Source organism: Podarcis vaucheri (assembly GCF_965113315.1).
Source record: "Podarcis vaucheri genome assembly, chromosome: 5".
NCBI lineage: Eukaryota > Metazoa > Chordata > Lepidosauria > Squamata > Lacertidae > Podarcis > Podarcis vaucheri.
Genome location: NC_138763.1, coordinates 83,313,123 through 83,340,597, shown reverse-complemented (window position 1 = coordinate 83,340,597; position 27,475 = coordinate 83,313,123). Strand labels below are relative to the sequence as shown.

At 42.2% G+C, this 27,475-nt stretch overlaps 2 protein-coding genes and 1 long non-coding RNA gene across 10 annotated transcripts in view; 2 read left to right on the top strand and 1 right to left on the bottom strand.

Annotated features, from left to right (window-relative positions):
* Positions 1 to 12,683, top strand: part of RET (ret proto-oncogene) — a 125,995-nt gene extending 113,312 nt beyond the window's left edge. For all 8 annotated transcript variants that reach the window (XM_082222315.1, XM_082222316.1, XM_082222319.1 and 5 more), the window contains 4 exons: positions 3,041 to 3,178; positions 4,740 to 4,839; positions 8,517 to 8,664; positions 10,522 to 12,683. In XM_082222315.1, coding sequence (XP_082078441.1) covers positions 3,041 to 3,178; positions 4,740 to 4,839; positions 8,517 to 8,664; positions 10,522 to 10,679 — 544 coding nt within the window. In that variant the 3' untranslated portion in view covers positions 10,680 to 12,683. The remainder of the gene's footprint in view (positions 1 to 3,040; positions 3,179 to 4,739; positions 4,840 to 8,516; positions 8,665 to 10,521) is intronic.
* Positions 116 to 27,170, bottom strand: LOC309532300. Its single transcript, XR_014219716.1, has 4 exons — positions 27,124 to 27,170; positions 26,396 to 26,507; positions 1,149 to 1,225; positions 116 to 364 (listed from the first exon to the last, which is right to left on the bottom strand). It is a non-coding gene; the product is annotated as an uncharacterized lncRNA (long non-coding RNA).
* CSGALNACT2 (chondroitin sulfate N-acetylgalactosaminyltransferase 2) overlaps positions 27,170 to 27,475 on the top strand; it is a 33,323-nt gene continuing 33,017 nt past the window's right edge. The window contains exon 1 of the mRNA XM_082222451.1: positions 27,170 to 27,427. The gene's annotated coding sequence lies outside the window, so the exon portion shown is untranslated. The remainder of the gene's footprint in view (positions 27,428 to 27,475) is intronic.

Genomic DNA, 27,475 nt, shown 5'->3' with positions numbered 1-27,475 from the left:
TTTAGATTACATGATAGGTCCACCCTTGAACCTACTGTCCATTGTAGTGCATTGTCTCTGACCCCCAGCTCCCCAATGTGCTATTTTGCCCTGCAAAGAATTGCAGCTCATCAGATTTCATACACAACCAGTAAACCTCTATCTTTAATGTTTGTCTAAAGTGGAGGATCTGAGGACATACATAGCTCTTGGTGGGAGAAGCTTGAGCCACGCCACTTTCTCTCTTTTGTGCCATTATGAAGCACAGAGGCTTTCTTGAATGCAAGCTGGTGAATTTACCCTTCAGAAATCACAGGGTTTTTGTCCATTTTCCTTTTGCTGGCATTCCAGTTTTCTCTCTCCTTGCCTCAGTAATGTTCTGTATCTGTGAAATGAAATAGACTCCGCCTGAGAAATTGTGGTTTCTTTAGTATGAGGTCACATTCCCAGGATGTTAGGTGTCAGGACTTGTGTGGCCCTCGGAATGCAGTTTGAAGAACTGTGCTGGGTTCTGGGCATGAAGAATTCTTTTGTACTTAGCAAGCTTTTTGCTCATATTCCAGTGACCAGCAGAAGTAACCACAGAATGCTGGGAAATAGCCACCTTGAACTGTACCGGGGGGTGGGGGGGGGGGAGACTTTCCACCAGCTAATGAGGGGAGCTTAACAAATACAATCTGACTATTTAACATGTATTCTGCTGGTGACGTTACTTTGTGCAAGTGTTCATTCAAGTCCATGTCTCTCAGCGTGAATCATGCTAAGGAACGGTGTTTTGGCAATGTGCACTGATCAGTTAATTAGAACTATAGGTGGCCAACATTCATTTAGTGCTAAACATCCCTGCAAATCAGTCACCTGAATTTATCAACGTGTTTGTGACCCTTCTGTGGAACCTTCAACTACAGAAGCATGGAAGGGCAGCATCACCTCCATGTGAACTGGCAACTGTGGGAAACAATGTTGGTCAGATAATGACAATACAACTCTTGTGTCTCAGTTATCTGATTGAAATGTGCTATTTAGCAGTGAACAGGTCTAAGGCAAACATAAAGCATGATAAATCACAAGTTACACAGGGCTGGGGAACCTTTGGCCTTTGGGCCAGATTTGGCCCGCCAGGCCTTCCAATTTGGTCCACCAGACCATTTCCCCAAACCCACACCTACCTGTCCTACACCTGATGTCCCATGTGAAGTCAGTTGCTGGGAAGGTAAAGATGTGGTTGGATCAGCTATATGTGCACCTGAAACCAGAAGATAGCAAGAATGAATCAATGCTACACATCAATCCTGCTTGGTCAATGTCTACCCCCCACCCCTGGCTAACTTAATATAGGTGGGCAGGCCATTATGATGTCAGATGATTGACAACTGGGTGATCCTGGGTGATAGCAGCATAAAATGGTGAGGGACATGGGGAGTGGCAGATCTTCAACGAAAAGCAACACAAAATGCAATAAATAAATTGAGGAGCTTGGAATAGGTATAGGTTAGTATACTAACTAACTAACTAACTAACATGACCCATAAGGACTCCTCCAATGCTATAACTAATTCTGTGGCAAACTGTTTTTACACAAACAAGGGAGAACCTTAGAAATAAAATTCAAATTACTGTAAACCCTGTTTGGCATCATCATAGAGAGAATGATAAAACTGTGTGGAAGAGGCACAGATTCAAATAAAAGGCATATAAAGGGAACAGATGGACTTCAAAAACTCTGTGAAATGTTATCTGACTTAATTAATTAAACCAAACATCAAGGAAGTTGCAGAAAGTTTCTTTCCATGCTAATAATAATGGTCTGGTTAAGAAAAGAATGTAAAAAAATCATATGACCAAATGAGGCAAGCAGTTCAGTTATGCAACCATTTTTGCAAACCAGTTCCTTACCGAAGTAATTTCTTAAAATTTATGAAGCAGAATGAAAAAGGTTTCAGTTGCCAAAAATTTCAGGAGGAATCCCATCCTAGTTAGTTTAATACAGCTTGTGACTGCAAAGCTTAAAAGTGTTGAAAAAGTCCCAGCCACTTAGAACACATTCAATCTCATACAGCTCATTAGAAAAATGCACTGTTAATCACTTTGGTTACAGGGCAGTCACTTGCACATTACAAAAGAAGAAGAAGAAAGAGAGAGAGTACAAGTTTGCCTAAATTTTGCATGTGCTAATAGATACATACATCTTTCTCTATGTACAGTTGCACATTTATAAATAATGCCTATACCTTAAATAGAACTACAGTGGAACCTTGGTTGTCAAACACTTCGGAAGTCAAACATTTTAGCTTTCAAACGCTGACAACCTGGAAGCAAATGCTTCCGAGGCGCATTTCTCTATTTTCTCAATGGATTGTACAGACTGTCCTTTGAGCCTCCGTTGTCGAACGTTTCTGAAGTTGAACGGTCTTCCGGAATGGATTACATTTGACAGCTGAGGTTCCACTGTACAGTACATCTCACCATTGTGGGGAATACTGTGGCCAAGTGATCTGTGTGCCTGATCTGTTTGCTGCCCAGGTGCTAACTGTTGAGGGGCAACTTCAAGGTGCCCACTCTCCTTTCTTATGGTTATCTTTTAATTAGACATAAGCAGGGCAGCCCTTTGAATAGAGGATTGGAGCCACTGATTTAAGGGAAATAGCCGTGTCTCCCTTTCTCTGGATTGTGTTTTGTGACTAGGATTGTTGATCCTAGTTATTTGAGAGCTAAAATAAAGCTTTTCCTTTTTTAAGTTAAATGCACAATTGCAGCATGCAGTTCAGCGAAGTTGCAATAGAACATTGGGTTGTATCCATCATTAGTCATATTTAGAGTAGACCCATTGAAATTAATGCAAATGACTAACTTTTATCTATTCTGAGTAAAACTTAGTTGTATACAACCCCATAGATTTTTCAGTGTGAAAGCGAATTCTAGAAAACAATCAGCTTCATCAGATATGTAGATTTAGTTTCACCAGTGCACAACTGATGTGCAGTGTGGAGGCTGGAGTAAACTTCAGTGTAAGCCCATTACCTTAATGCTTCCAGTAAATATTCCTTTCTTTTGTTCTCAGATGGTCATTTGGAGTTCTGCTGTGGGAGATAGTCACTCTGGGAGGTAACCCTTATCCAGGTATTGCGCCTGAGAGACTATTTAACCTCTTAAAAACAGGCTATAGAATGGAGAAGCCAGAAAACTGCAGTGAAGAAATGTAAGTAGCATCAAGCTGTCAGCATTGCTAATCAAAGAGATTCCATTAGTTGATTATACCAATAAAATATTATGATCAGCTGCTCTGATTTAGGTCTTTTCCAGACAGAAGGTCTTGAAGATGTAGCTTGAGTGAGTTTAGAAAAACAAAGAGGAGGTGTCACACCTTGCCATCATAATGAATTGTGAAGCAGTGAACATAAAACTGACATATAAATAGACCAAAGATATGAGCTGGAGCTAGGTGAAAAATATATTCACTGATGCATTTGGGGGAGGCAGGATAATGTACCCATCAGACAATTCAAAACAGAAGTTGAGCATACCCAAAAATTCTTGCCTCAGATCAACACACCCATGGCAGGATAGGCTATTCATATGCAACCATCGTTTTTCCTTGGGGAGCCAATTATATACAAGGGTGTAATTCTATGGTTAAGAGATGGCTGAGTCGTTCAAATGGTACACCAGCCACATAGGAGCTGCTTGCGGAAAAGGCAGCACCCATGCCACTATAGAGCATTTGAAGGACACCAATGAGTGCTTTTAGGGCTGCGAGTAAGTTTGTTTCTTCATTCGCTTACACAGTGGCTTAGTTTTTGGCTCAGACAAACCTGCTTTAACTTGCAGGCTGAAAGGCATCTTACAACGGATTTTTTTTTTTTTTTTTAGCCACCACCAAAAACATTGGATCCAAAAGCAATTTAACCATAAATGGGTTGCTTGTTACGGTATCTTATCTTCCTGGCTGTTCCAAACAGCCAACTCTCTGTGCAGGCTCCTGCTTCTCCCTCAGTCCTGGGGAAAGGCAGTAGGCAGCTTTGCATGGATTCTTCACTTTTTTAAAACAAAAAACAATGAAGATCACACAATGATAAAATTGAATTCTGCAGTCTGTATAAATTAGAAATTAGATGTCCCAATAGCACCCTGTCTCTGCCTGCTTGCCACTTCCTTGTTGATCACTACGTGATCTGAGTAGAAGCAGCTTGTTTATACAAGTTAGCCAAGGGTTTTGTGTAGAGGAGGAGGATAAGAAACCATTTTATTTTTTTTTGAGCCAGAGAGTCACATTCCCTTGTGTGGCTAACCTTCTGAGGGGTGGGCAATGTCACAGTAGTGGAAACTCACCTGAAATTCTCACATGTCTACACACATACAGCAATTAGGTATTAGAGGGTTTTTCAAGCTTAATTGCTTAGCGGGGGTGTGATCTTAATGGTGAGCACAGTCAGTAGGGAGTGAAGAGTTAATATTTCTCTCCATTGCTGTGGTCTCCATGAAGATACCGTCCCCCTGCAGGGCAGTTAAAATTTTAAAAAACACTTCCATTGTCACCAGTGGTAACATTTAAAAAACCCAACCTAACTCCTGGATTGAGGTCAGATAAGGAGGGGAGACCCCACAGGTTGCATTCAGCCCATGGGGTGGAGTTTCCCCTCCTTGGTGTAGACACTTTGATTACTCTGGCGCTGTTGCCACTGCTAAATGTTTGGGTCCATTTGTGCATGTGAAGCATCTCCACAAAGTATTTGTATTAATCAATATGTGTCTTCCTGAAGGTACAATCTGATGCTTCGCTGCTGGAAACAAGAACCAGATAAGAGGCCGACATTTGCTGAGATCAGCAAAGAATTAGAGAAAATGATGGTAAAGAGTAGGGTAAGTGCCTTTCAGGCTTTATCACTGTGCATGAAGGAAAGTTGGAAAGATTTTCCAGTGCAAGGATTTACATACCAGTAATTGGTAAGACATTGTCCATTTTTCACCTTTGAAAAGAATTCATCTTTCAAAGAATGATTCATCTTTGAAAAGAATGAGATCAAATAAGAGTCCAAACGGGGGATATTTGAAATTGGGAAGCCCTACCTAATGAGAGGAGGTTGATGGTTCAGAGGAAGGGATGCAATTGCATATCACAAAAAGCTTTTTTTGGTGGCTGATTACATTTTTTATATACACCAACAAACCTTAATGTGCAAAAAGGCACTTATATTCACTTGGTATTAAACTTTTATGTTCCTTTTGACCCTAGACACCACTCATTTACCTGTTTGCAGCAACATATGATTGCAACAAACAGGTGTTTTGAGAACACATGCTGCATTCACCAGAGACAAGATTACCTGTGCCCCCCTCTTAAATGGCCATTTATGGGGCAAGCCCAGGTTATTTGCTCATAAGCGACTTGAGTCTGTTTCACAAATTGCCATGGAAGGAAAATTCTACAACAGTTTTCTTTGTCTAGTTGTAAAAGCTAAATAACTAAATAAATGAGTAGCTGAAGATCAAACTCCTGTAAAGAAGTAACTGGCTTATACCTGCATTCAGGTTTCAAGTCCCTTGTTTTCTAAGTGATGTACCCTCATCTGACCAAAGTGTTGGAAGTTTATGGGCTGCGTTAAGATACCCTTCCCCCAGTTCCTCTGAAAGCTTTGGTGCCTTTAAAACTGTTTCTTCTGGCAGCTGCTGCTCACAGCCAGCTCCAGTTCTTTACAAGGCCCTGTGATCTCTGCCCTCGCCCCCCAATCAGAAGAGCTGATGTGGGTGGGCTTTGGCTCATTGGTACTCCTTGACAAACAGAGCTAACTGTGAGCAGCAGCTGCTGGAGAAGAGTTTTTCAAGCCACAGAAGCCCCATTAGAAGCTTGGAATTTGACCAAGGAAGAAGAGGAGCACATTCCTGCCCAACCTCATTTCCTTCTAGTTGAAGGGGAGACGTGGAAAACTGCATTTGCATGTGAGAAACCTGTGCTGAATTATACCAACCTCATTGACTGCCCCCTCAGATTAGATATATACTTTTATGAAATATATGTTAGTTATTGCTGATCACTGCCCAAAAGTTTTCCTTTAAGGCTCTAGGCATTTGGGGATGTGTCCTGCTGCAGTCCTAGCTTCACTTAGCTGAGGGAATTGGGCTGTCATTCATTCACGTAAAACCCAAATACCTATTTCTCATTAAGTAGAGAACAACAGATCATTTAAGTGTAGATAGATGCAAAATGTCAAAATCCAGAGGTCGATTAGTGCAGCAGAGAAAAAGTAGGTTTTGTTAGGTTTGTATTTTGTTTTTTTTACTGGAATCCCCAAAGTGGCTCACCAAATTAATCAAAAATACTGTTCTGTGAAAAACATGTTTTAAACAAAAGTCTCGATAAAACGCAAACTTTCTTCTTAAAAGGTTAATATAAAAGGCCAAGCACAGTCAGGCTCGGTTACTTGATTTCTAGGAGTCCTTTTAAAGTCATTTCCAAAATGGCAATTTATTCAAAATGGCATCGAAAAACAGGTTTGGGAGGACACACCTCTCTTGCCAGCCTGGAGTAGCTTCATCTAGTCCATAGGTGCTTTATCCAAGTATTTGCTAAATGAACCTTCCCCTCCCCAAATCCAAACTCTACAGGACTGGCAAAGTGTAAGTATCTCCCCACTCCTTGACGAGTAAACTAATCAAAATTCTGCACGATGGTAAGATGCTGGGCTTGAGAAAAATCGCTCAGGTAAGCTTGTGCAAATAGGTACTAGCATTTACATGGAAAAATACATGGCCAGAGGAAAAGGTCCGGCAAGCTGCTGTGTATGATGGACAGAGGTACCCATAAAATAGACCCTGCTGATTTCCCAAACTGGATTTTCAAGCTTTTTAAGAAACTAGAATGTCAGGCTGACCAAACCTTAACTATCAGGACATCTGGTTCATCACGCTCTGCAGCAACAAATAGCTATTTGCATACTTGGTAAGTGTAGTTAATGTGTTCATTAACTGCCTCTCAGAAGAGTTTATAGTTATAAATACACACACACTACTCCAAGACGCAGTTTTCCAGGAAGGGCAATACTATGCCGTGAGTAGGGAGTTGGACCTAACAGTGCACAGTCCAGATATTCATAAGGAATAAAGGGATTTTAAGAAATCCAAATGATTCAAAAAGCAAAGCTTCACAATGCAAGGAAGTCCATTCCAGAGTAATCAACTCACAAGTAATGTTTGTGATTTTTTCAATGAGTCAGGAAAACCACTTGTGCTGTGGACCCTTGCCCCTTGCTAGCAGGGAGGGGACAGCTGACTGGGCCAGGGAGATGATGAAGGCCTTCTTGCAAGAGGGAGTGGTCCCTGCCCGCTTGAAGGGGGCACTGGTAAAACCACTTCTCACTGGCTGCCAATGCAAAGTGTTGATTTTACCTATAAAGCCTTAAACTGCTCAGGACCTCAATACTTCAAAGGCCACCTCTCCCCGCATGAACTGACCCAGACCCTGCAGTTATCGCCAGAGGCCCTTCTTTGCATGCCTCCACAAGAGGTCCAGAGGGTGGCAACATGAGAATGGGTCTTTTCTGCGGGGGTTCCCCATTTGTAGAATGCTCTCCCCAGGGATGCTTGCCTTGCTCCTTTGTTAGGTATTGTTAGGTGCCAGGAAAAAAGCATTCCTCTTCTCCCAGGCCTTTGGCTGATTCAACAAACTATAGCTTTGAAACTGGGGTGGGGGGTATTGTTTTTGTTTGTTAGAATGTTATATATTTGTGATTTTATATTGTATACCACCCTGTGATCCTCAGATGAAAGGTAGTATACAAATTTTATAAATATGATGATGATGATAAAGTATTCTTCTTCCCAAATATGGTAGTCAGGTAGACCTTGTCTCATGAACATGAGATCTGATGGAGCAGGCCAAAAGTCTGATTTCAACAGTGGCTAACCGGATTCCTCCTGGAAGCTTATAAGCATGTAATGAAGGCAACAATCTTCTTTTGTGGTCCTATTCTAAATAATTACTATTAGAACTTTACTGTATCACTACACCACCTCACCTAGCATCTTATGTCCAGCTGTGGCTGTTTCTGAAATTTCACAGAAAAGAGGGGGCATTACCCTTTCTAGGGGGCTGGAATCTTCCTGATTCCAGCAGTAACCCTTTCCCAACGTACCAGATTCATCAAATAAATCCATTGCTTCTGAAATGGTTCCCAATTGCTCAGAGGAGCTTCTGTGCCATGCTGATAATCATACTCGGAACGCTTCTGCTATCCTGGAAGAGGCACAACATTTTCCAAGTCTGCCTGCCAGACTCACTATGTTAACTTGCTGGCAAAGGACATCGCTCATGGGGAGCTGTAATTGAGCATATGTCTAAAGAAGCATGTCTAGTGTTACTCCAAACAAATGTGTTGCCAAGGATACCATTCTTGCAGAAAGCAGGTTGGTGATGATCTCATCCATACTGATCCTTTAGTGCTCAGTTTAAATGGTGAGAAATGTGGATAGAAATGATAGCCAAAGAGCTGCACTCTCAACCAACCCTAATCCCTCCTCTCTCTTTTCTTAAATCTGTTTAGGACTACTTAGACCTTGCAGCTTCCACCCCATCCGACTCCTTGCTATATGATGATGGACTCTCAGAAGAGGAGACACCCCTCGTGGATTGTAATAATGCTCCCCTCCCTCGAACCCTCCCTTCCACATGGATTGAAAACAAACTCTATGGTAGAATTTCACATGCATTTACTAGATTCTAGCAACACACACACCCAAAGTGATTTTCTTCTGCATTGTCCTCACACTCTCTGTAATATCCTTTAGAGCGTTATTTGTCTGAATGAAATCAGTCAAAATTTGCTTGGCAAGTCTTTCTTTTCCTTTCATTTGTCACTGTCAAAACTCTGCATTAGGTTCTTACTTTAGCCGGTTCTGCAGCTGTGTTTAATTTTTTAAATTTTTTTTTAAAGAAAAAGGATGTGAAAACGTGCAACTTTACTAAATATATATTGTATAATAAAGAAAAAAACTAATTCCTAGATCAGGGAAGTACTCTCAGGGGAAGTTTAGAAAAATGCTAGCAAATATTCAATTAAAACTATACTTTTTCGGTATCCATGGAATTGAGAGCACTTCAAGTGCATCATTTAATATGGCATCTCTAATTTTAGGTAACTTTTTTTTTACTACTTGAAGATTTTTATTCCCCCCTTCCCCTCACATTTCACTGTTAAGAGTCCATTGCATAATAGTTCTTGTTTTTATTCTGATGGATTCCTGAATTTCAACTGTTGCCTGTATATTTTAAGTTCCCAGTCAGCCATGGCTGCTTACTAAGTAGTGGAATTTAGGGTGGGGGCAGAGAAGGGAAGTCTAAAAGAGTCAGCTTACAATGCAGAGAAGTCAGAGTAGAGCAAGTACAGCTCTGTATTTCATTGGAAGCTGAATTGGTGAGGACCACATGAAAGCAACCTCTTCTGTTTTCACATGCTTTTGGTTTCTCATGAAAATGTCAACATCTAAGCCATGTTTTGAATGTTGTCGCAAGTGTCTTAAAAGGAATGTGCTTTAATATTGTGGTGGTGAGATGGACAGTAAAGATGGTTCTTGCCAAAACTCCTACATTTTTTGGTCTTGTAATTAAATGCTCTACATGCCATTTAATGCTTTCAAATTGCTATAATTCAAGCCATGTGGCTTTCCCCCTTTGCCCATATTTTTATTTGTCAGCATTGAGGTACTGATTTGGAGCCTAATATTGGAGCCCCCGTTCTTCAATTCATAGTTAGACTCTTAAATTAATGGGCATGTTTTTAAGATGGCTTATGTACCAGGCTAATCTTTACGAAGTCAATGATTTAATTGAATGCCCCTTGAATAGTCTAGAGTAGACCATAGTTGTTATATTCAGGTTCCAAAAGAAATACTTGGAGATTTATTTGTGTCTTAGACTTCAAGGCATCCTTGCAAGGAGTAGTCCTGCCCCACCCCCCAAACTAAACAGAAACAATTAGGTGATTCAGGAAGAAGAGCGAGAATCAAATCTGACATTCATGAGACATTCACTGGCCTGTGGAAGCTGTTCCAGGGCCCATTAAAAATATATATGCTTATGTACATACATCCTATTGACTTCAGTGGGATGAATGTTTTTAGGAGTGAAACATGCATGCTAAGTATTTAAACTTGTCAGAATGGAAGACTATGTAGGCTTACTACTGCTTTGAGCACTTTATTTACCACAGGAATACTCCATTGCAATAACCAATCTGCTGTATTCCCATGAAGATACAACATTGTGAGATCCAAAGACCTATCAGGAGCTTGTACTGGGGATATATATCAGGAGAGCACTTTATTTTTCATTGTTTTGGCCTTCACTGCAACCTGTGCTTCAGTGCCTTTCAAACACAGTTATCTGTTTGGTTTTCTTGTGTTTTCTTTTCTTTTCTTCTTTTTGTGGTGGTGGGGATATTTTGTAGTTTGGCTTGCAATTGTTTAAGGGAGTTTTGCCAAGGGCCTTACTGTCTGCACATGAAGTTTTGGTTCTTCAGTGCAGAAAAAATTATCTGTTTTCATTTTTAGGCATGTCATACCCGAACTGGCCTGAGGAGAGCCCCGTTCCACTCACAAGATGCGATGGCCCTAAGTCTGTGTTTTCAAGATATGCAAATGATAGTGTATATGCTAACTGGATGGTTTCACCCTCAGCGGCAAAATTTATGGACAAGTTTGATAGTTAACAGTTTCTTGGTAAAAAAAAAAAGGTAATGGACTCAGGAGGGGAGCAAATGTCCAAAGAACGGCCTTCCCTTTGGCTCATTCTTTGCATAGTAACAACTGGTTGAAGCTACAGGAACATCTAGAATGGGAAATGTTCCTCTTACTTTTGGGTAGTACCTAAAGTGTCTTCTCTCTCGTGTGATGAATACTATAATTGACTCCCTGCCCCCTTTTAAAGTTGTATCAAACTGGGTCACATGATAGTTTCAATTCCTCCGTTGGTTTTTGCCATTCTCCAAGCAGTCCATTTTGGTAGCTGTGTTTTTACGCAGTAGGACCTTCCTACTTAACAATGTTCAGGGCAAAGACCCAGTTCTGGAATGGATATGAAGAGGGTGGGGGCAGGGGAGGACCACTGTTGTTTCACTATATAAACTGCTATCTCTATGGTCATTGCTAAGAAAAAGCAAACTGATCCAAGCATGAAGCACAAATTACATGATGGGAACAATTTTCTCTTTAAAAAAATTCCTGAGTTTGCTGTAGCGTTACGTGTTACCATGTTGTTGGCAGTAACAAATCCTGAGTTAATGGGGTTTGGGGACCAAGACATTGAACGATTCTAGTCCGTGCTGAGATTCAACTTTTCAAGTCTTGGAACCCTATAGAAATATATTGTTCCATCTTAATGGGAAAAGAGGTTTTTGTTGAAAAATCAGGGTTAAACTATTCTTAACTTTAGCACAATGGAAAGTTTTTGATATCAGATATACTTTAATAGACTTGACCTACAGAGTGCCCACCCGACACAACTTTTTTCTTTACGTCCATTTTACTGATGTCTCAAAATCTGCTCAGGATGTTTTGAAATGAGCTGAAGCCAAGGAACCTGGTTAGCAGTCATGCCCAGAGGGTTTTTGTCCTTTCGGCTCAAAACTCTTACTTTCTGCAACCCAATTGCACAACCATATGGGACAATGCAGACACAGCACTGGTTCCCTGTTAAGAATGGTTGATACACTGGGAGTCAGGCTTAGAATTGTGTGCAGCCTCCCTCCCCCTTAATTGCATTTACATGGTTTGGATCACCAATGTTCACCATGGTTAATGTTAAACAGGGTTCCCCATATCCCAGGATTCGAATCCCTCTTCAAACGTCTTTCAGACCATGGTAAAAATGGGAATCCTGGTTAGCCAGAGTTAACGTTGGTGGTGACAAACTGGTTGTGGTGAAGGAGAAACAGCCTGCAAAAGAAAGCACACCTTCCCAAGGCCAGTTCCTTGTTTTTAACAACAGGTAATAGGGACCTCCTCTTGCATTAACCCCTGGAGAACTTTTAATTTTCACACTTATTTTCTTGTGAATCATGTGCAGACAAAACTTTTTATTCAATGTAGTCTTTACTCTTTTTCTTTCTTTTTTCTTTTTTCTGTCCATATGGCTAATATGTCTAAGGGTTTGGGTTTTGTTTTTTTTGAGAGTAAAGCTAATAATTGATGTGATGTTTTAACTTTAGTGTGGTGTTCTGGAAGATAATCTGACTCCTGCAGAGGTTAGATAAAATGTTTGATACACACGGCATTATGTTACTGTATTTTGTTATGAAGTTACAATGTTAAGGAAGGGGAATGCTGGAATGTTAACTCAATGTGTTTATCCTTTTTGGATACTCTTGCATAATCAAAAAATTATACCAAAGTATTGCTTCTGTCTCTTGGGTTTCAGCTATGTAGTTCTGTGTGTCTCTTTTACATGTCCCATATTCCAGAAATCAATGAGTCAGATTGCCAAAAACTGTAACCACTCTTTTAATGCAAGAGGTCTGAACACCTCAACAGGATTAGATTGTTTGAAAGTAAGCCTGTTCTCAGACAAAGGGACAGGTTAAACTTATTGTTCTGTAAGCTAACTACTACGCTAGACACTGTGTTTACAATAAAAGATAACTGCCTACAGAGATGTGAAACAGCCCTGATTATACTGTAACAAGCAATCATCTCAAATAATAAAAATGTAAATGTCATAGGCTTGCTACTTCATTGTTGTTGAGAGGAATTATTTGTAAGGACTCAAACCCACAGTGGGTATTGCTGGTGTGTGTCAACACCTAACCCAAGTCAAAGGAAGGAAGGACAGACAGCAAACCAATATATGAGCTTTATAAAAACCTTTTGGATCTAAGCTTGACCACACTTCTGACCAACAAAGAGAGCACTTCCTCCTGCTAAATACAGATCACCTTTGCTTTCCTCCTACTCTGCTTTTGCTGCATCCTGTTCTTGAATACCAAAGAGCTGGATCTGAACTGTACCATCTGTATCTGCCTTTCTTACTAGAATTAAGGAGAAATCATATACATGGGTGGTGCTGTGGTCTAAACCACTGTGCCTCTTGGGCTTGCTGATTGGAAGGTCGGCATTTCGAATCCCTGCCACAGGAGCTCCTGTTGCTCGGTCCCAGCTCCTGCCAACCTAGCAGTTCGAAAGCACGTCAAAGTGCAAATAGGTAAATAGGTACCGCTCCAGTAGGAAGGTAAGCGGCATTTCTGTGCACTGCTCTGGTTTTGCCAGAAGTGGCTTAGTCATGCTGGCCACATGACCCAGAAAAACTGTCTGCGGACAAACGTTGGCTCCCTCGGCCAGTAAAGCGAGATGAGTACCGCAACCCCAGAGTCGTTCGCGACTGGACTTAACTGTCAGGGATCCTTTACCTTTTCCTTTTAATGCTCACCTTTTTTGGCCAAATTACGTTGTGATAATTAAGGCGCACATTAGATTTGAGTAAATACAGTATATTCCCTGGGAATAGTCACAACTATCTGATTTCCCATGAGATGAGTATTCCCAGGCATAGCAGCTTCCGAACGGAATACTTGATCCTCATTTTGCAACAATTACAGCATGTGGATAATACCCCGTTTTTCTATTCCAGTATTTTATGGGACGCGGGTGGCGCTGTGGGCTAAAGCCTCAGCGCCTAGGGCTTGCCGATCGAAAGGTCGGCGGTTCGAATCCCCGCGGCGGGGTGCGCTCCCGCTGCTCGGTCCCAGCGCCTGCCCACCTAGCAGTTCGAAAGCACCCCCGGGTGCAAGTAGATAAATAGGTACCGCTTACCAGCGGGAAGGTAAACGGCGTTCCGTGTGCTGCACTGGCTCGCCAGAGCAGCTTTGTCACGCTGGCCACGTGACCCGGAAGTGTCTGCGGACAGCGCTGGCCCCCGGCCAATAGATGTGAGATGGGCGCACAAACCCCAGAGTCTGTCAAGACTGGCCCGTTCGGGCAGGGGTACCTTTACCTTTTTATTTTATGGTATGAATGGCTGTCCTATACTCTTGAAGTAAGCAAAGCACTGAATCTGATACATCTTATAGTCAGTAGTTAATCTTTTAGAGGACAGAAGGTATTCCATATCATTTGCTATTCATTTTTTGGTCCTTATGCAGCCACTAACCACCCCAATACATTTTGCTGCCCGAGACAAAGATGCACCCCCCTCCACTCCATGTACAGAAGCAAATTAGCATGGCAATTAAATTTTTCTTCATTACTGGTGATGGGACACCATCCCTCCCCCATTGAAGGAGATGGGTATGTTTAGCCTGGAAAAGAGGAATGGGAGGAGATCCGATAGCCATCTTCAAATAACTAAAGGGCTGTCACATGGAAGAGTGGAGCAAGCTTGTTTTCTCCTCCTCTGGAGAGGAGGACTCAAACAAATGGCTTCAAGTTACAAGAAAGGACATTCTGGCTAAACATCAGGAAGAACTTTGTGACAGCTGTTCAACAGTGGAATGGTCTCAGGAGGTTGGACTGTCTTTCCTTGGAGGTTTTTAAGCAGAGGTTGGATGGCTGGCTGTCATGGATGCTTTTGCTGAGATTCCTGCATAGAAGGGTGTTGGACAAGATGACCCTTGAGCTTTCTTCCAACTCTACAATTCTATGAATTCTTTGCAGAAGAACCAACAAAGACAAACTCCATGAGGGTAGGTATATATTCCATATTACAAGCAGAGCTACCCTTGCTACCTCCATGCAGTTCAAATGAATCACAGCAACTGGATTCATGTAGAAGGAGAAAGAATGTGCAGCTACTTTGGCTAGCTTCAGCAATGGCCAAAAGTAGCAAACAGCATTTATAAGCAAACTACTACAGAAAATGCTCTTTTCTCAGACACCCCACCCCAAATAACCAAGGTCCTTTGCACTCCGTCTGAAGCAAATTTCAGCTCTGTTGGGGGAGTACCTTGACCAAGGATTGTATACAATGATGAGCTCATAATCTAATTGTGGGTGTTGTTGCAGATTCGCTAAGTTTTCATATGTGCTTTGCTAAAGCATGACTTAGTGACCTCATTTTGTCACAAATCCGGCAGTTCTTTCAAGCGCACAAATCACTGTTGTGGAACCTTGCATTTCCTAGCACAATAGCTGAAGAAATGCTTAAACACTGATGGTGTTATTTTAGTTACTTCCGCCTGACACTCAAAAATATGTTTATAATAATGGCACTCTTTCTGCACGTTCATTTTAAAATCAGGCAACTCCACATATTCTGTTTCATAGCCATGCATATTAGTTGTTTTTGTTAACATCTAGGGCCAAAAATAGATTTAACTGTAGGAATGGAAGAAGGGGACATAGATGTGGATTCAGAACAGGGAATGTATTAACCATTCACAGTAAAGCAGCTAAGGATTCTTTCTGAGCTGAGAATATTTCTGCAGACTCCTCTTTTCTTAAACTTTTTCAAATGAGCCAGTTAAATTAAAAGATGTCATATTGCATACATGGGCTGTAATCCAGAAATTAGGATGGTCAGTTCTAGAAACCAGAGCTATGTACATACGCTGTTCTGTATTTGACAATAGGAAAGCCTAATTCGCATTTATGTTACTCTGTCATGGCTGTCACCTGGCCAGGTGACATATGGGAAGGACCAAAGTATATATGAACCTAAAAAAAAAAAAAATCTAGAGAAGGCAATAGAAGTGGGATTGTGGGATTGGCTGAAAGGTGGAAAGGGTGTGGTCCAGAAAAACAGCCATGCTGTGGAGGTAAAAGGGGGAAGCAGCAGAAAACGAGAGACTGCAGGCTAAAGAAATAGGCCCATGCTTTCAGTAGTTAGGCATGTGGAAGAAAAGCACTTAAACTGGGGTAAGTCAGCAATTACCTACATCAGTGCTTCACAAGTATGACTGCTTTTTAACAAAAAAAAATCCATGGACCTGCCCTATGCTAATTTTTGTAATTTTATACTCTATTATTAATTATTATTATTATTATTATTATTATTATTATTATTATTATTATTATTTATTGAATTTATATACTGCCCTATACCCAGAGGTTTCAGGGCGGTTCACAGGACAAAATCAAAATATAAAACCACAAAAAATATAATCAAAATAAAAACAACCCAATAACCCCCACACACACACACACTTTAAAAGGGCATAGGATGTCAGTCAAATCAACCAAAGGCCTGGTTAAAAATGAATGTTTTCCCTTGGCTCTTAAAGGTGTATTATGAAGGCGCCAGGCGAACTTCCATGGGGAGAGCATTCCACAGATGAGCCACTGCAGAGAAGTCCCATTCTTGTGTTGCCACCCTCCGGACCTCTAGAGGAGTAGGCACATGAAGAAGCCCCTCAGAAGTTGATCTCAGGGGTCTGGGTAGGTTCATAGGGAAAGAGGCGATCCTTGAAGCATTGTGGTCCTGAGCCGTTTAAAGCTTTAAAGGTAAAAACCAGCACTTTGAATTGGGCCCAGAAACTAATTGGTAGCCAGTACAGTTGGACCAGGATCTGTGTAATATGCTCAAACCGTCTTGCTCCAGTGAGCAACCTGACTGCTGAATTCTATACTAGCTGAATTTTCTGAACAGTCTCCAGAGGCAGCCCTACATATAACACATTGCAGTCATCTAACCATGAGGTTACCAGAGCATAGACAACAGTAGTTAGGCTATCCCGAACTACTAGGGGCATAGCTTGGGCCACAAGCCGAAGCTGATGGAAGGCACTCTGGGCCACCTGAGCCTCAAGCGACACCAAAGGATCCAGGAGTACCCCCAAGCTATGAACCTGCTCCTTCAGAGGAAGTGTAACCCCATCAATATCAGGCGACCTCCCACCCACCCATCCGCTCTAGGGAACCACCCACTAACAGTGCCTCAAGTCCTATCTGGATTGAGATTCAGTTTGTTGGATCTCATCCAGTCCGTTACCAAGGCAAGACACTGGTCCAGCACTTTCACTGCCTCACCTGAAGATGTAAAGGAGAAATAGAGCTGAATATCATCAGCATACTACTGACAACATACTCTGAACCTCCGGATAATCACACCCCCAGTGGTTTCATATAGATGTTAAAAAATGTGGGGGTTAGGATTGATCCCTGTGGAACTCCACATTGAAGGTTCCACGGGCTGAAAACCATTACCCAAGCAATACCCTTTGGGAATGACCATCCAAGTAGGACTGGAACCACCGCAAAGCGGTGCCACCCACCCTTAGTTCAGACAGTCACTCCAGAAGGATCATAGAATCATAGAATCATAGAGTTGGAAGAGACCACAAGGGCCATCGAGTCCAACCCCCTGCCAAGCAGGAAACACCATCAGAGCACTCCTGACATATGGTTGTCAAGCCTCTGCTTAAAGACCTCTAAAGTAGGAGACTCCACCACACTCCTTGGCAGCAAATTCCACTGTCGAACAGCTCTTACTGTCAGGAAGTTCTTCCTAATGTTTAGGTGGAATCTTCTTTCTTGTAGTTTGGATCCATTGCTCCGTGTCCGCTTCTCTGGAGCAGCAGAAAACAACCTTTCTCCCTCCTCTATGTGACATCCTTTTATATATTTGAACATGGCTATCATATCACCCCTTAACCTCCTCTTCTCCAGGCTAAACATGCCCAGCTCCCTTAGCCGTTCCTCATAAGGCATTGTTTCCAGGCCTTTGACCATTTTGGTTGCCCTCCTCTGGACACGTTCCAGTTTGTCAGTGTCCCTCTTGAATTGTGGTGCCCAGAACTGGACACAGTACTCCAGGTGAGGTCTGACCAGAGCAGAATACAGTGGCACTATTACTTCCCTTGATCTAGATGCTATACTCCTATTGATGCAGCCCAGAATTGCATTGGCTTTTTTAGCTGCCGCGTCACACTGTTGGCTCATGTCAAGTTTGTGGTCAACCAAGACTCCTAGATCCTTTTCACATGTACTGCTCTCAAGCCAGGTGTCACCCATCTTGTATTTGTGCCTCTCATTTTTTTTTGCCCAAGTGCAATACTTTACATTTCTCCCTGTTAAAATTCATCTTGTTTGTTTTTGCCCAGTTCTCTAATCTGTCAAGGTCGTTTTGAAGTGTGATCCTGTCCTCTGGGGTGTTAGCCACCCCTCCCAGTTTGGTGTCATCTGCAAATTTGATCAGGATGCCCTTGAGTCCATCATCCAAGTCGTTGATAAAGATGTTGAATAAGACCGGGCCCAAGACAGAACCCTGTGGCACCCCACTAGTCACTCTTCTCCAGGATGAAGAGGAACCATTGATGAGTACCCTTTGGGTTCGGTCAGTCAGCCAGTTACAAATCCACTGAGTGGTAGCATAGTCAAGACCGCATTTTACCAGCTTCTTTACAAGAATATCATGGGGCACCTTGTCAAATGCCTTGCTGAAATCAAGGTAGGCTACATCCACTGCGTTCCCTTCATCTACCAGGCTTGTAATTCTGTCAAAAAACGAGATCAGGTTAGTCTGACATGACTTATTTTTCAGAAATCCATGCTGACTATTGGTGATCACAGCATTCCTTTCTAGGTGCTCACAGACTGTTTGCTTAATGATCTGCTCCAGAATCTTCCCTGGTATTGATGTCAGACTGACTGGGCGGTAATTATTTGGGTCCTCTCTTTTCCCCTTTTTGAAAATAGGGACAACATTTGCCCTCCTCCAGTCTGCCGGGACTTCGCCTGTTCTCCAGGAATTCTCAAAGATGACTGCCAGTGGTTCTGAGATCACATCTGCCAGTTCTTTTAATACTCTTGGATGCAGTTCATCTGGCCCTGGAGACTTGAATACATCTAAACTAGCCAAATATTCTTGTACTATCTCCTTAGTTATTCTGGGCTGTGTTTCCTTTGCTGAATCATTTGCTCCAAATTCTTCAGGTCGGGCATTGTTTTCTTTATCGGAGAAGACTGAGGCAAAGAAGGCATTGAGTAGTTCAGCCCTTTCTGTGTCCCCTGTTTGCATTTCACCATCTTCTCCTCTGAGTGACCCCACAGTTTCTTTGTTCTTCCTTTTGCTACGAACATACCCATAAAAGCCTTTTTTGTTGCTTTTAACCTCTCTAGCAAGCCTGAGTTCATTCTGTGCTTTAGCTTTTCTGACTTTGTGTCTACACGTGCTGGCTATTTGTTTGAATTCCTCTTTGGTGGTTTCCCCCCTTTTCCATTTTTTGTACACATCCTTTTTTAATCTTAATTCAGTTAAAAGTTCTTTAGATAGCCACCCTGGCTTCTTTAGGCACCTTCCATGTTTCCGTCTCATTGGTATTGCCTGTCGTTGTGCTTTTACTATCTCCCTCTTAACAAACTCCCAGCCATCATGAACTCCCTTTCCTTTAAGTATTGCTGTCCATGGGATCTCACCCAGCACTTCCCTAAGTTTTATGAAGTCGGCTTTCTTAAAGTCAAGAAATTGAGTCCTAGTATGCTTGGCTGCTCCTTTCCGCTGTATAGTAAACTTCAGAAGAGCATGATCACTCGCGCCTAATGATCCTTCCACATCTACCCCACTAACCAGGTCATCAACATTGGTTAGGACCAGATCTAAAATGGCTGTTCCTCTTGTTGCTTCTCCCACTTTCTGGACAATGAAGTTGTCTGCAAGGCCAGTGAGGAATCTGTTTGACCTTATGCTCTTGGCTGAGTTTGACGTCCAACAAATATCCGGGTAATTGAAGTCCCCCATTACTACTATCTCCCTTCCTTTTGCATGCTTGGCCATCTGTTCCAGGAAGGCATCATCTATGTCCTCCGTTTGGCTTGGGGATCTATAGTAAACTCCCACAATGAGGTCTCTGTTATTCTTCTCTCCCTTAATTTTGACCCAAATGCTCTCACTTTGGCTTTGAGGTTCTAAATCTTGGATCTCTTCACAGGTATACACATCCCTGACATATAACGCCACTCCTCCTCCTTTCTTGTCTGGTCTGTTTCTCTGAAATAGATTGTATCCCCCCATTATTACATTCCAATCGTGGGACTTATCCCACCAGGTTTCAGTGATGCCTATTATGTCATATTTAGTTTGCTGTACCAAGAGCTCAAGCTCATCTTGTTTATTTCCCATGCTTTGCGCATTATTGTACAGACATTGAAGTCCATTAATCATTCCCCCGTGTCTCTTATTTAAGGATTTTTTCCTCCCACCACTAGGTCCGCGTGCTGTTTGCTCCATTTGGTCTATGACATTTGGATGATCATCTTCATTAATTGATAGACTCCTACCTTCAGGATACCATGGTCAATGGTATCAAAAGAAGAATTAGCAGGGACATGTTTCCCTTGTGTGTGTCTCTCGACAGAGGTCATCATACAGAGCAATCAAAGCAGTTTCTGTGCCCAAACTGAGCCTAAACCCTAACTGAAATGGGCCAAGATAGTATTGTTTTCCTCTTTGAAAACCAACCAACAAGAAGAGAGTTTGGGCATTGAAGCTTCAGCCCTGAGAATTTATTTGGGAGTGAGTTCTATTAAACTGGGCAATTGGGACAGATTAGGGATTCTGCTGGTTTACCGCCCATCTCGCTGTCAAGCAGTCTCCCTGCCTGAGCTGAAAGAGCTGGTCTCAGAGGCGGCGTTGAGGACTCCCAGACTGCTGGTTCTGGGAGACTTCAACTTCCATGCTGAGGCAGCTGGAAGTGGGGTGGCAGAAAAAGGTCCTCCTTTCCTTCCACTCTGCAGTTTTAATCTGAAATTTTAAACACAGTACTAGAGCACCAGAATGCAGAAACAACTCCCATCATTCTTAGCTAGCAGGACCAGTGGTCAGGAATGATGGGAACTGTAGTCCAAAAACAACTGGAGAGACCCAAGTTTGTGAAACTCTGGTCTAGACTTTACAGCTTGAAAGGAAAACAAAATCCTAAACTCTGTCTGTGTAAGAGAGAAAGAGATCCCTGAGTTGGTGTACCTAACCATCAGCAATATAACTATAAATAAAAAAACCAGGCAAGCTCCCCCCGCCCTTTACATGTGAGACTAGTCAATTCAAAAGAGGATGAGGAAATAAATAGAGCCCTTTGATGTAGCACTACCAAATACAAAGCAGGGAGACACCTCCCCTTCCATACAAATATTTCCAGAACATTGTGGAATTGAAATCCAATGATAAGATGAAAGCAGAATAATCAAAGGAGCATAAGAACACAAAATAGTGAAAGTATGGCAAATAAAAAGGTGAATGTGTCAGACAAGTCTCCCTAGTGAGAGTGCGGTGAAAACAGAGCTGCACTGCTGACAAATGTCTTCTTCCCAAGGTACTACCAGCCTGAAAATGTTTTATTCAGAATAATGGCTCCTTTAAGGGAAGTAGCACTACTGTATTATGTAATGGGAAAGCTAAAAACATCTTCCGTCAGTTGGATGGCACAACTGAACAGGCCTTCTCTCCAGTGACACTTGCCTCATCTTAGATGGCAGTGGCACATATAGGAGTGCACTAAGAACGATATGCATGCACAGGTAGGTTGATGTGGAGGAGGAAATCCCCCAGGTATCTTCATCCCAATCTAGACAGCAGTAAAGCATGCACAGTGCAGCAGAATAGCTTTCTAGAGGAAGCATGTTGCAACAGATGACTTACAAACTAGCCCCGTCTCTCTGAGTGCTTATCTGCTCCCTTGTACTCAGCTTTCATATTTGTATATAAAACTTCACAACTGTCCAATACACCTTCAGCACAAGGAAGCAGAGCTTGTAAAAAAGTGCCCATTGACATCCAGCTTACTCAGGGAAATGGGGAGTGCAAAACAATGCCAAGCCTCATACTACAGGGAAAGGGTGGAGGGAACTAGCACCTCCACCTGGCTTATTTGATCTGTGCAGGTGGGGGGGGCGCTTCTGATCCTGAAGGATGCAAGCCTTGTGCAGCCTATTTCATTATAATTCTACACGACTTACTAGACTTCAACAATATTTGTATTTAAAAAAAATTAAACATGCAGCATCAAATTCCAGATGGGGATTTATGACATAACAGCTCAGGAATTGTAAAGTGTATTGAAACAGATTTCATGAACATTTTCAAAATTATTACTTGCACATTTTGGCTTTGCTGCTCATGACTAATTTACAACAATAAAAGCAGCATCACATGGGGATCATTGCTGGAGTTATTCTACCATTAAGGTCTGAACCATGGAATTTTGTAAAAGGCCCCTCTGGCAAATCAAGCTAATGACTTTCTGACAGCTCCCAAAAAGCAGAGCGCAATCTATGCTGCCTTGGAAACACTTCTTTACTAAAAGCACTGCTTTTTTAGAGTTGAATCTTCTTCTTCAATTATTTTTCAGTTTACTACCAGGTATCTGTTCCTACCTCCACTTTGCATTTACAGTGGTACCTCAGGTTACAGACGCTTCAGGTTACAGACTCCGCTAACCCAGAAATAGTACCTCGGGTTAAGAACTTTGCTTCAAGATGAGAACAGAAATCGTGCAGCAGCCATGCAGAGGCAGCAGGAGGCCACATTAGCGAAAGTGGTACCTCAGGTTAAGAAAAGTTTCAGGTTAAGAACGGACTTCCAGAATGAATTAAGTTCTTAACCTGAGGTACCACTGTACTGTTCTCCCATTTGTTATCTTTTAGGATGTAAAAAGCCTTTATTTTAGTAATATATCATCTTCTCCTTTCCACTCTATCATAAAAACAAAAATGCCAACAGACTGAACTAGTGCACCTCTATTCTGAACACATATCTTTTTCATAGTTCCACTAACAATTCAAAGAGATGGAATCATTTCCATTTTTTAGTTAAAAAAACAGTTGATCTTAATTGGTAGGGCTCAATACTGGAAGCGGTTACATTTGGAAATAGGAGATCAAGGTGGGGTTCAATGAAGACAACATGGGTGTAAATCACAAAATGTAGCATTGTTCTTACACGGGAAACTTTGCATTTCCTTGGTGTAACAGCATGAGGCAGATCCCACTATCACAGAAACATTTAGCAGCAGCAGCTGTAGCATGATTAGAAATGTGCTTCATGGTATGTAAGTGGATATAAAGACAAGTGTTATGTTGCCATCCTTTGATACTACAGACCACTTCTGTGAGGAAGAGAGGGTCTGTAGAGATCTGTGATAGCAAGTGTCTCCTGAAACACTGCATTATCCTTCAGCCCTGCCTGAGGGTAAATAATTGCTACCATCCTACATTATAAAACAAAATAATATCACTGGTACATGGGAAACAGTCCTACTAGAAAAGCTAACCAACAGATTGAAACGAACACAAGGACAAACAAGGATGCCCTCACCCTAGTATGGCTCCCCTTTATTACATATACAGCCCCACAACACAATAACATAACTCCCACCCCAACAGCATACAAATTGCTATGGCTAATCTGACCCAACAAACACACACACAAAAAAACCCCTCACTGCAATCAACTAAATGCAACTAAGCATGCTCTGGGTGCTCCAACCTCTCCTACTGCCAACAAAAGCAAACAAACAGATAAAGAACGCATCCTCACAATGCTGACACAATAAACTATGCAAATATTTTCATAAAAGCAATAAAAATACAATGAATTAACAATAAGCAAACTTTGCTTTGGGAATTTAGGACCCTGGCCTTAGGGGCAGAGACAGAAAAGGTACCATGTCTGTCTCTGCCCCTAAGGCCAGGGTCCTAAATTCCCAAAGCAAAAAAATCTGGTGTACCTCCACTAATTCACTAACTGCTAAGCCCCCCACCACCACCCCAAAGTTCCTGACTGGGAAAATACACAGCCAGCGGTCACCCAGCATCTCTGCAGTGCATAGTTTCAAGCCAGGGCTCTGCCTAGCTTACAGGTGAGGGATGGGATAGAGGGCAGACACTTAAGAGCTCTGCTTCATCATTTAGGAGTTAAATGATGTTCCATTCCAACCACTGACAAAACAATACCTGGGTTGTTGGTTTTTCTGGGGGCTCTCCCAGTTCCCTGCAATGCCTAGACTTACCCTCTACTTGCTGCCTGCTCTCCATTGTCAGCTGATGTTGGGTCCTGAAAGGATTGTTAGGTGAGCTTTCATCCTAGTCAGACTACTAGGTTCTGGCTGGAAATAACAGCTGATTCTCATTGCCATCCTATAAGCTTCAGCTGTGCTAGCACAAATCTACATAATTCACTATGATGCACCACAGCTGCCCTAAGGAGCTTGGTTCTTCCTTTACTTGAGGCCTCCAACACTATTACTTTAAACAGGATCAAAAGGGGAAATGGGAGTCTTCCACAGTGCCAAAGTCTCAGCACTGCTGCCACCAATTGCAATCAATCAATCAATCAATCAATCAATGTCTAGTAGCACACGAAAGCTTATACCCAAAACAAATTTAGTTGGTCTCTAAGGTGCCACTGGACAATTATTTATTTATTTATTTTGGCTGCGTCAGACCAACACGGCTGCCTACCTGAATCTAGAACCAATTGCCTAGTTATTCACTTTGTCTCAAGGCCAGTAGGATCCTGAATTCAGGAGTAACTTATACGAGAAGGAATCTAGTCATCTGCTGTACCAGTTCTTCCAGACTTACTTCTAAATATATATATATATATATATATATATATATACACACCATTTCAGCACTTACTGGTAACTTTCACCTTTAACAGTCAAGAAGTTTGTGGGTACTACTAGCGTTGCAAGTTATACAAGGCAGTATGTATATTTAGCAATTTAACTAAGAAGAAATTATAGGATGTCACAACGAAAGAACAATAAACTGTATAACACTAAAATTAAGCAACGTGTTTCAGAAGTCTTACTCTAGACTGGTGTTACATCAAGAGTGGTTTTTCAAAGCCGTTGGAGTAGTTTTCTCAGTTTCAAATGAACTTTAACTCCAGCAGCCCTAAAGACGTTGCAAAGGAGGTTGAATATGGAGAAATCAGCCACAGTCCTCTTAAATTCCCTTTTATAGGAAACCTGCCTAGTAACCTGAGAACAACATCATAAACTCTTAACTGTAAGCTAATGGCAGTTGTTCACTAAAGTTCACTAAAGTCCAGTTAGAACAAATATGGCAACTTTTGTCTAAGACAAAAGAAACTTCTTCTGGGTAGTATGCAGAAAACAAATGGTCTTGTTCCGAAGACGTAATTAAGAATATTTCCACTGGAGTCTAGACAATGCAGTTAGCCGTTCACTATCTTCCCTCAGTCAGTTCCTGTGACAGGAGACATTCCTCCTGATATCAGATCCTAAACCATTTAAACCAAGAACCAGCACCATGGCAGATGAAAGTGATTGACTATATGACATTGGCGGAAATGACAAGCAGAATTCGTGACCAGGGAAAGGAGACTGCGGAAGAAGATTGGAAGAAATTTAAGATTTATCTTAAGAACTATTATAAACTTGATGAAGTTTAGAATGTCGAGATTTTACAGAGAGAAAGGGTTGCAGTAATATAAGATCAGATTAAGAAAGGACTATGATGAATTAGGATGGGAAAAAACACTTATAAGTTGCTATAAAAATTTGGACATGAGGATGCAGAAAGGGGAGGTATGGGGAAGTCCGAGGAAAGAAGTCTATGAAAGGACATTTTGAAATTATATTTGTTTGTTTGTTTGTCTTTCTTTTATGTTTGTTTGTTATAAAAACTTTTGTAAAACTAATAAAAATTTTATAAAAAAAAAATAAACCAAGAACCAGCACCATGAATTAGACCCCCAAATAAAATGGAACCCAGTGCAGCTAATAAAGTACATATAGGCATAAGAAGGTCAAATGACCATGTTCCCGTCACAGGTCTTTCTTCCACATTTTGTGCCATCAACGAAAGTTTGTGAACACCTTTGTTTTATTGATGTTGATCTACATAAGCCATCTTTCAAGGATTAGCCCTCCCATAGTGGCTCACAATGTATTTTTTAAAAGGATAGTATCTTATAACATAATTACAAAGCCTAAAACCACACTATAACAGGCAGCCCCATGTAAAATGTATCATAGTACTCTGGCAGAGGCCATGTGCGTAGCCAGGATTTATGTTGGGAGGGCAGGAGTGTTGTGGTTTTTTTTGGGGGGGTATCGAGCTATCTGCGACTCAATTGATCAGTTAAGTATATTTATTTACTTGATGGGGGCATCTGCCCCACCTGCACTCCCCTGGCTACAACCATGGCATGGGCCTATGTCAGGCTTAGGCAAACTTGGCCCTCCAGATGTTTTGGACTACAATTCCCATCATTCCCAACCACTGGTCCTGCTAGCTAGGGATCATAGGAGTTGTAGGACAAAAACATCTGGAGGGCTGAGATTGCCTATGCCTGGCCTATGTAACAATAGCAAGATCAGCTTCCTCCAAGAAAGACCACATATTGGCCTAGGTATCACCTGCTTATCCAGGCAGAAGACAGGATCCATAAATATCCCCAGGCTACATACCTGCTTCTTTTGGAAGAGTACAGCCCCACCCAAAAACAGGCGAAAAACAGCTTCCTAGGTCATACCTGCCTCCTGTCATCCATTATTCCATTTTGTCTGGCATAAGCTCCAGTTTGTTAGGCCATATCCATTCCTTTCATTGCTTTCAGATGCTGATTCAGAATTCCCACAGCTTCCCTACAATCAGATCAATTCAGAGCTGGGCAATCTTAGCCAGTGGTTTTGTGCAGATACTGAATTAGACAGACCCCTGCTGAACGCCCAAAGCCAATCGTCACAGGATTGGAAATGTGCTGGAGAAAGACAAAGCAGAGAGGAAAAATGGGTAGTTTATTCCCCAACTAAAAAAGTTGCTTATTTGAAGAGATGGTATAGCATGGATGGTGGCCAAGTTAGAGGTGACATCCACATGGCTTCCCCCCAATATTCCTGGGAATCACAGGAGCCAACTCTTAGCGGCCAAGGTCCATTTGGCCCCTGCAATAAAATATTTGAGGGAACTGGGTCCCCCCCCCAAGTTGATTGACATTGCCGTTCAAATAGTGTGTGCATGCTGCATCACATGATTGATCATGTGGGTGGGGCTTACATGTGCGTCCCCACCATATTTTATTCAAGTTGGCACACCTGTTGGGAATAGTAGTTTGTTAAGGGTGAGTTCTGTGAGGGTGTAAGCAACACTTCCCAGGATGCTTTGGGGCAAGCCACACGCTGCGGACGCTACCAGAGTACGTATGAGCTGCGATTCAGTTGCTGCCTTAATTACAAATCCTATCTCAGCCATTTAACTTACCAGATGGCCTCTGAAAAGCCACCGTATTTTCTGAGCGTCAGTCACGCCTTGCAAGGCCCGTTGCGTGGATAAACGGCCGTTATGTGGAACGCTTCCAACACTCGGCGAAGTGCCGCTTGTCGCTATTGCCAAAGAGCAACAGCAGAAGCGAAGTACTTTGTGAAATGCGAGGCGTGAAGAGATGAGGCGGAGAAGGGACGGGGCTCCTCTCGAGGCGAGAGCCGCCGCTTCAGCGTGGGCTGGGGTGGCGAAAGGGGCGCGCGCCGACGCCTCCCCGCGCAAAGGGACGCGCGCGGATTGTGAGGTAATTTTTGCGTTGTGAGGCGAAGCGACTTTATGCGGGCGCGCGCGG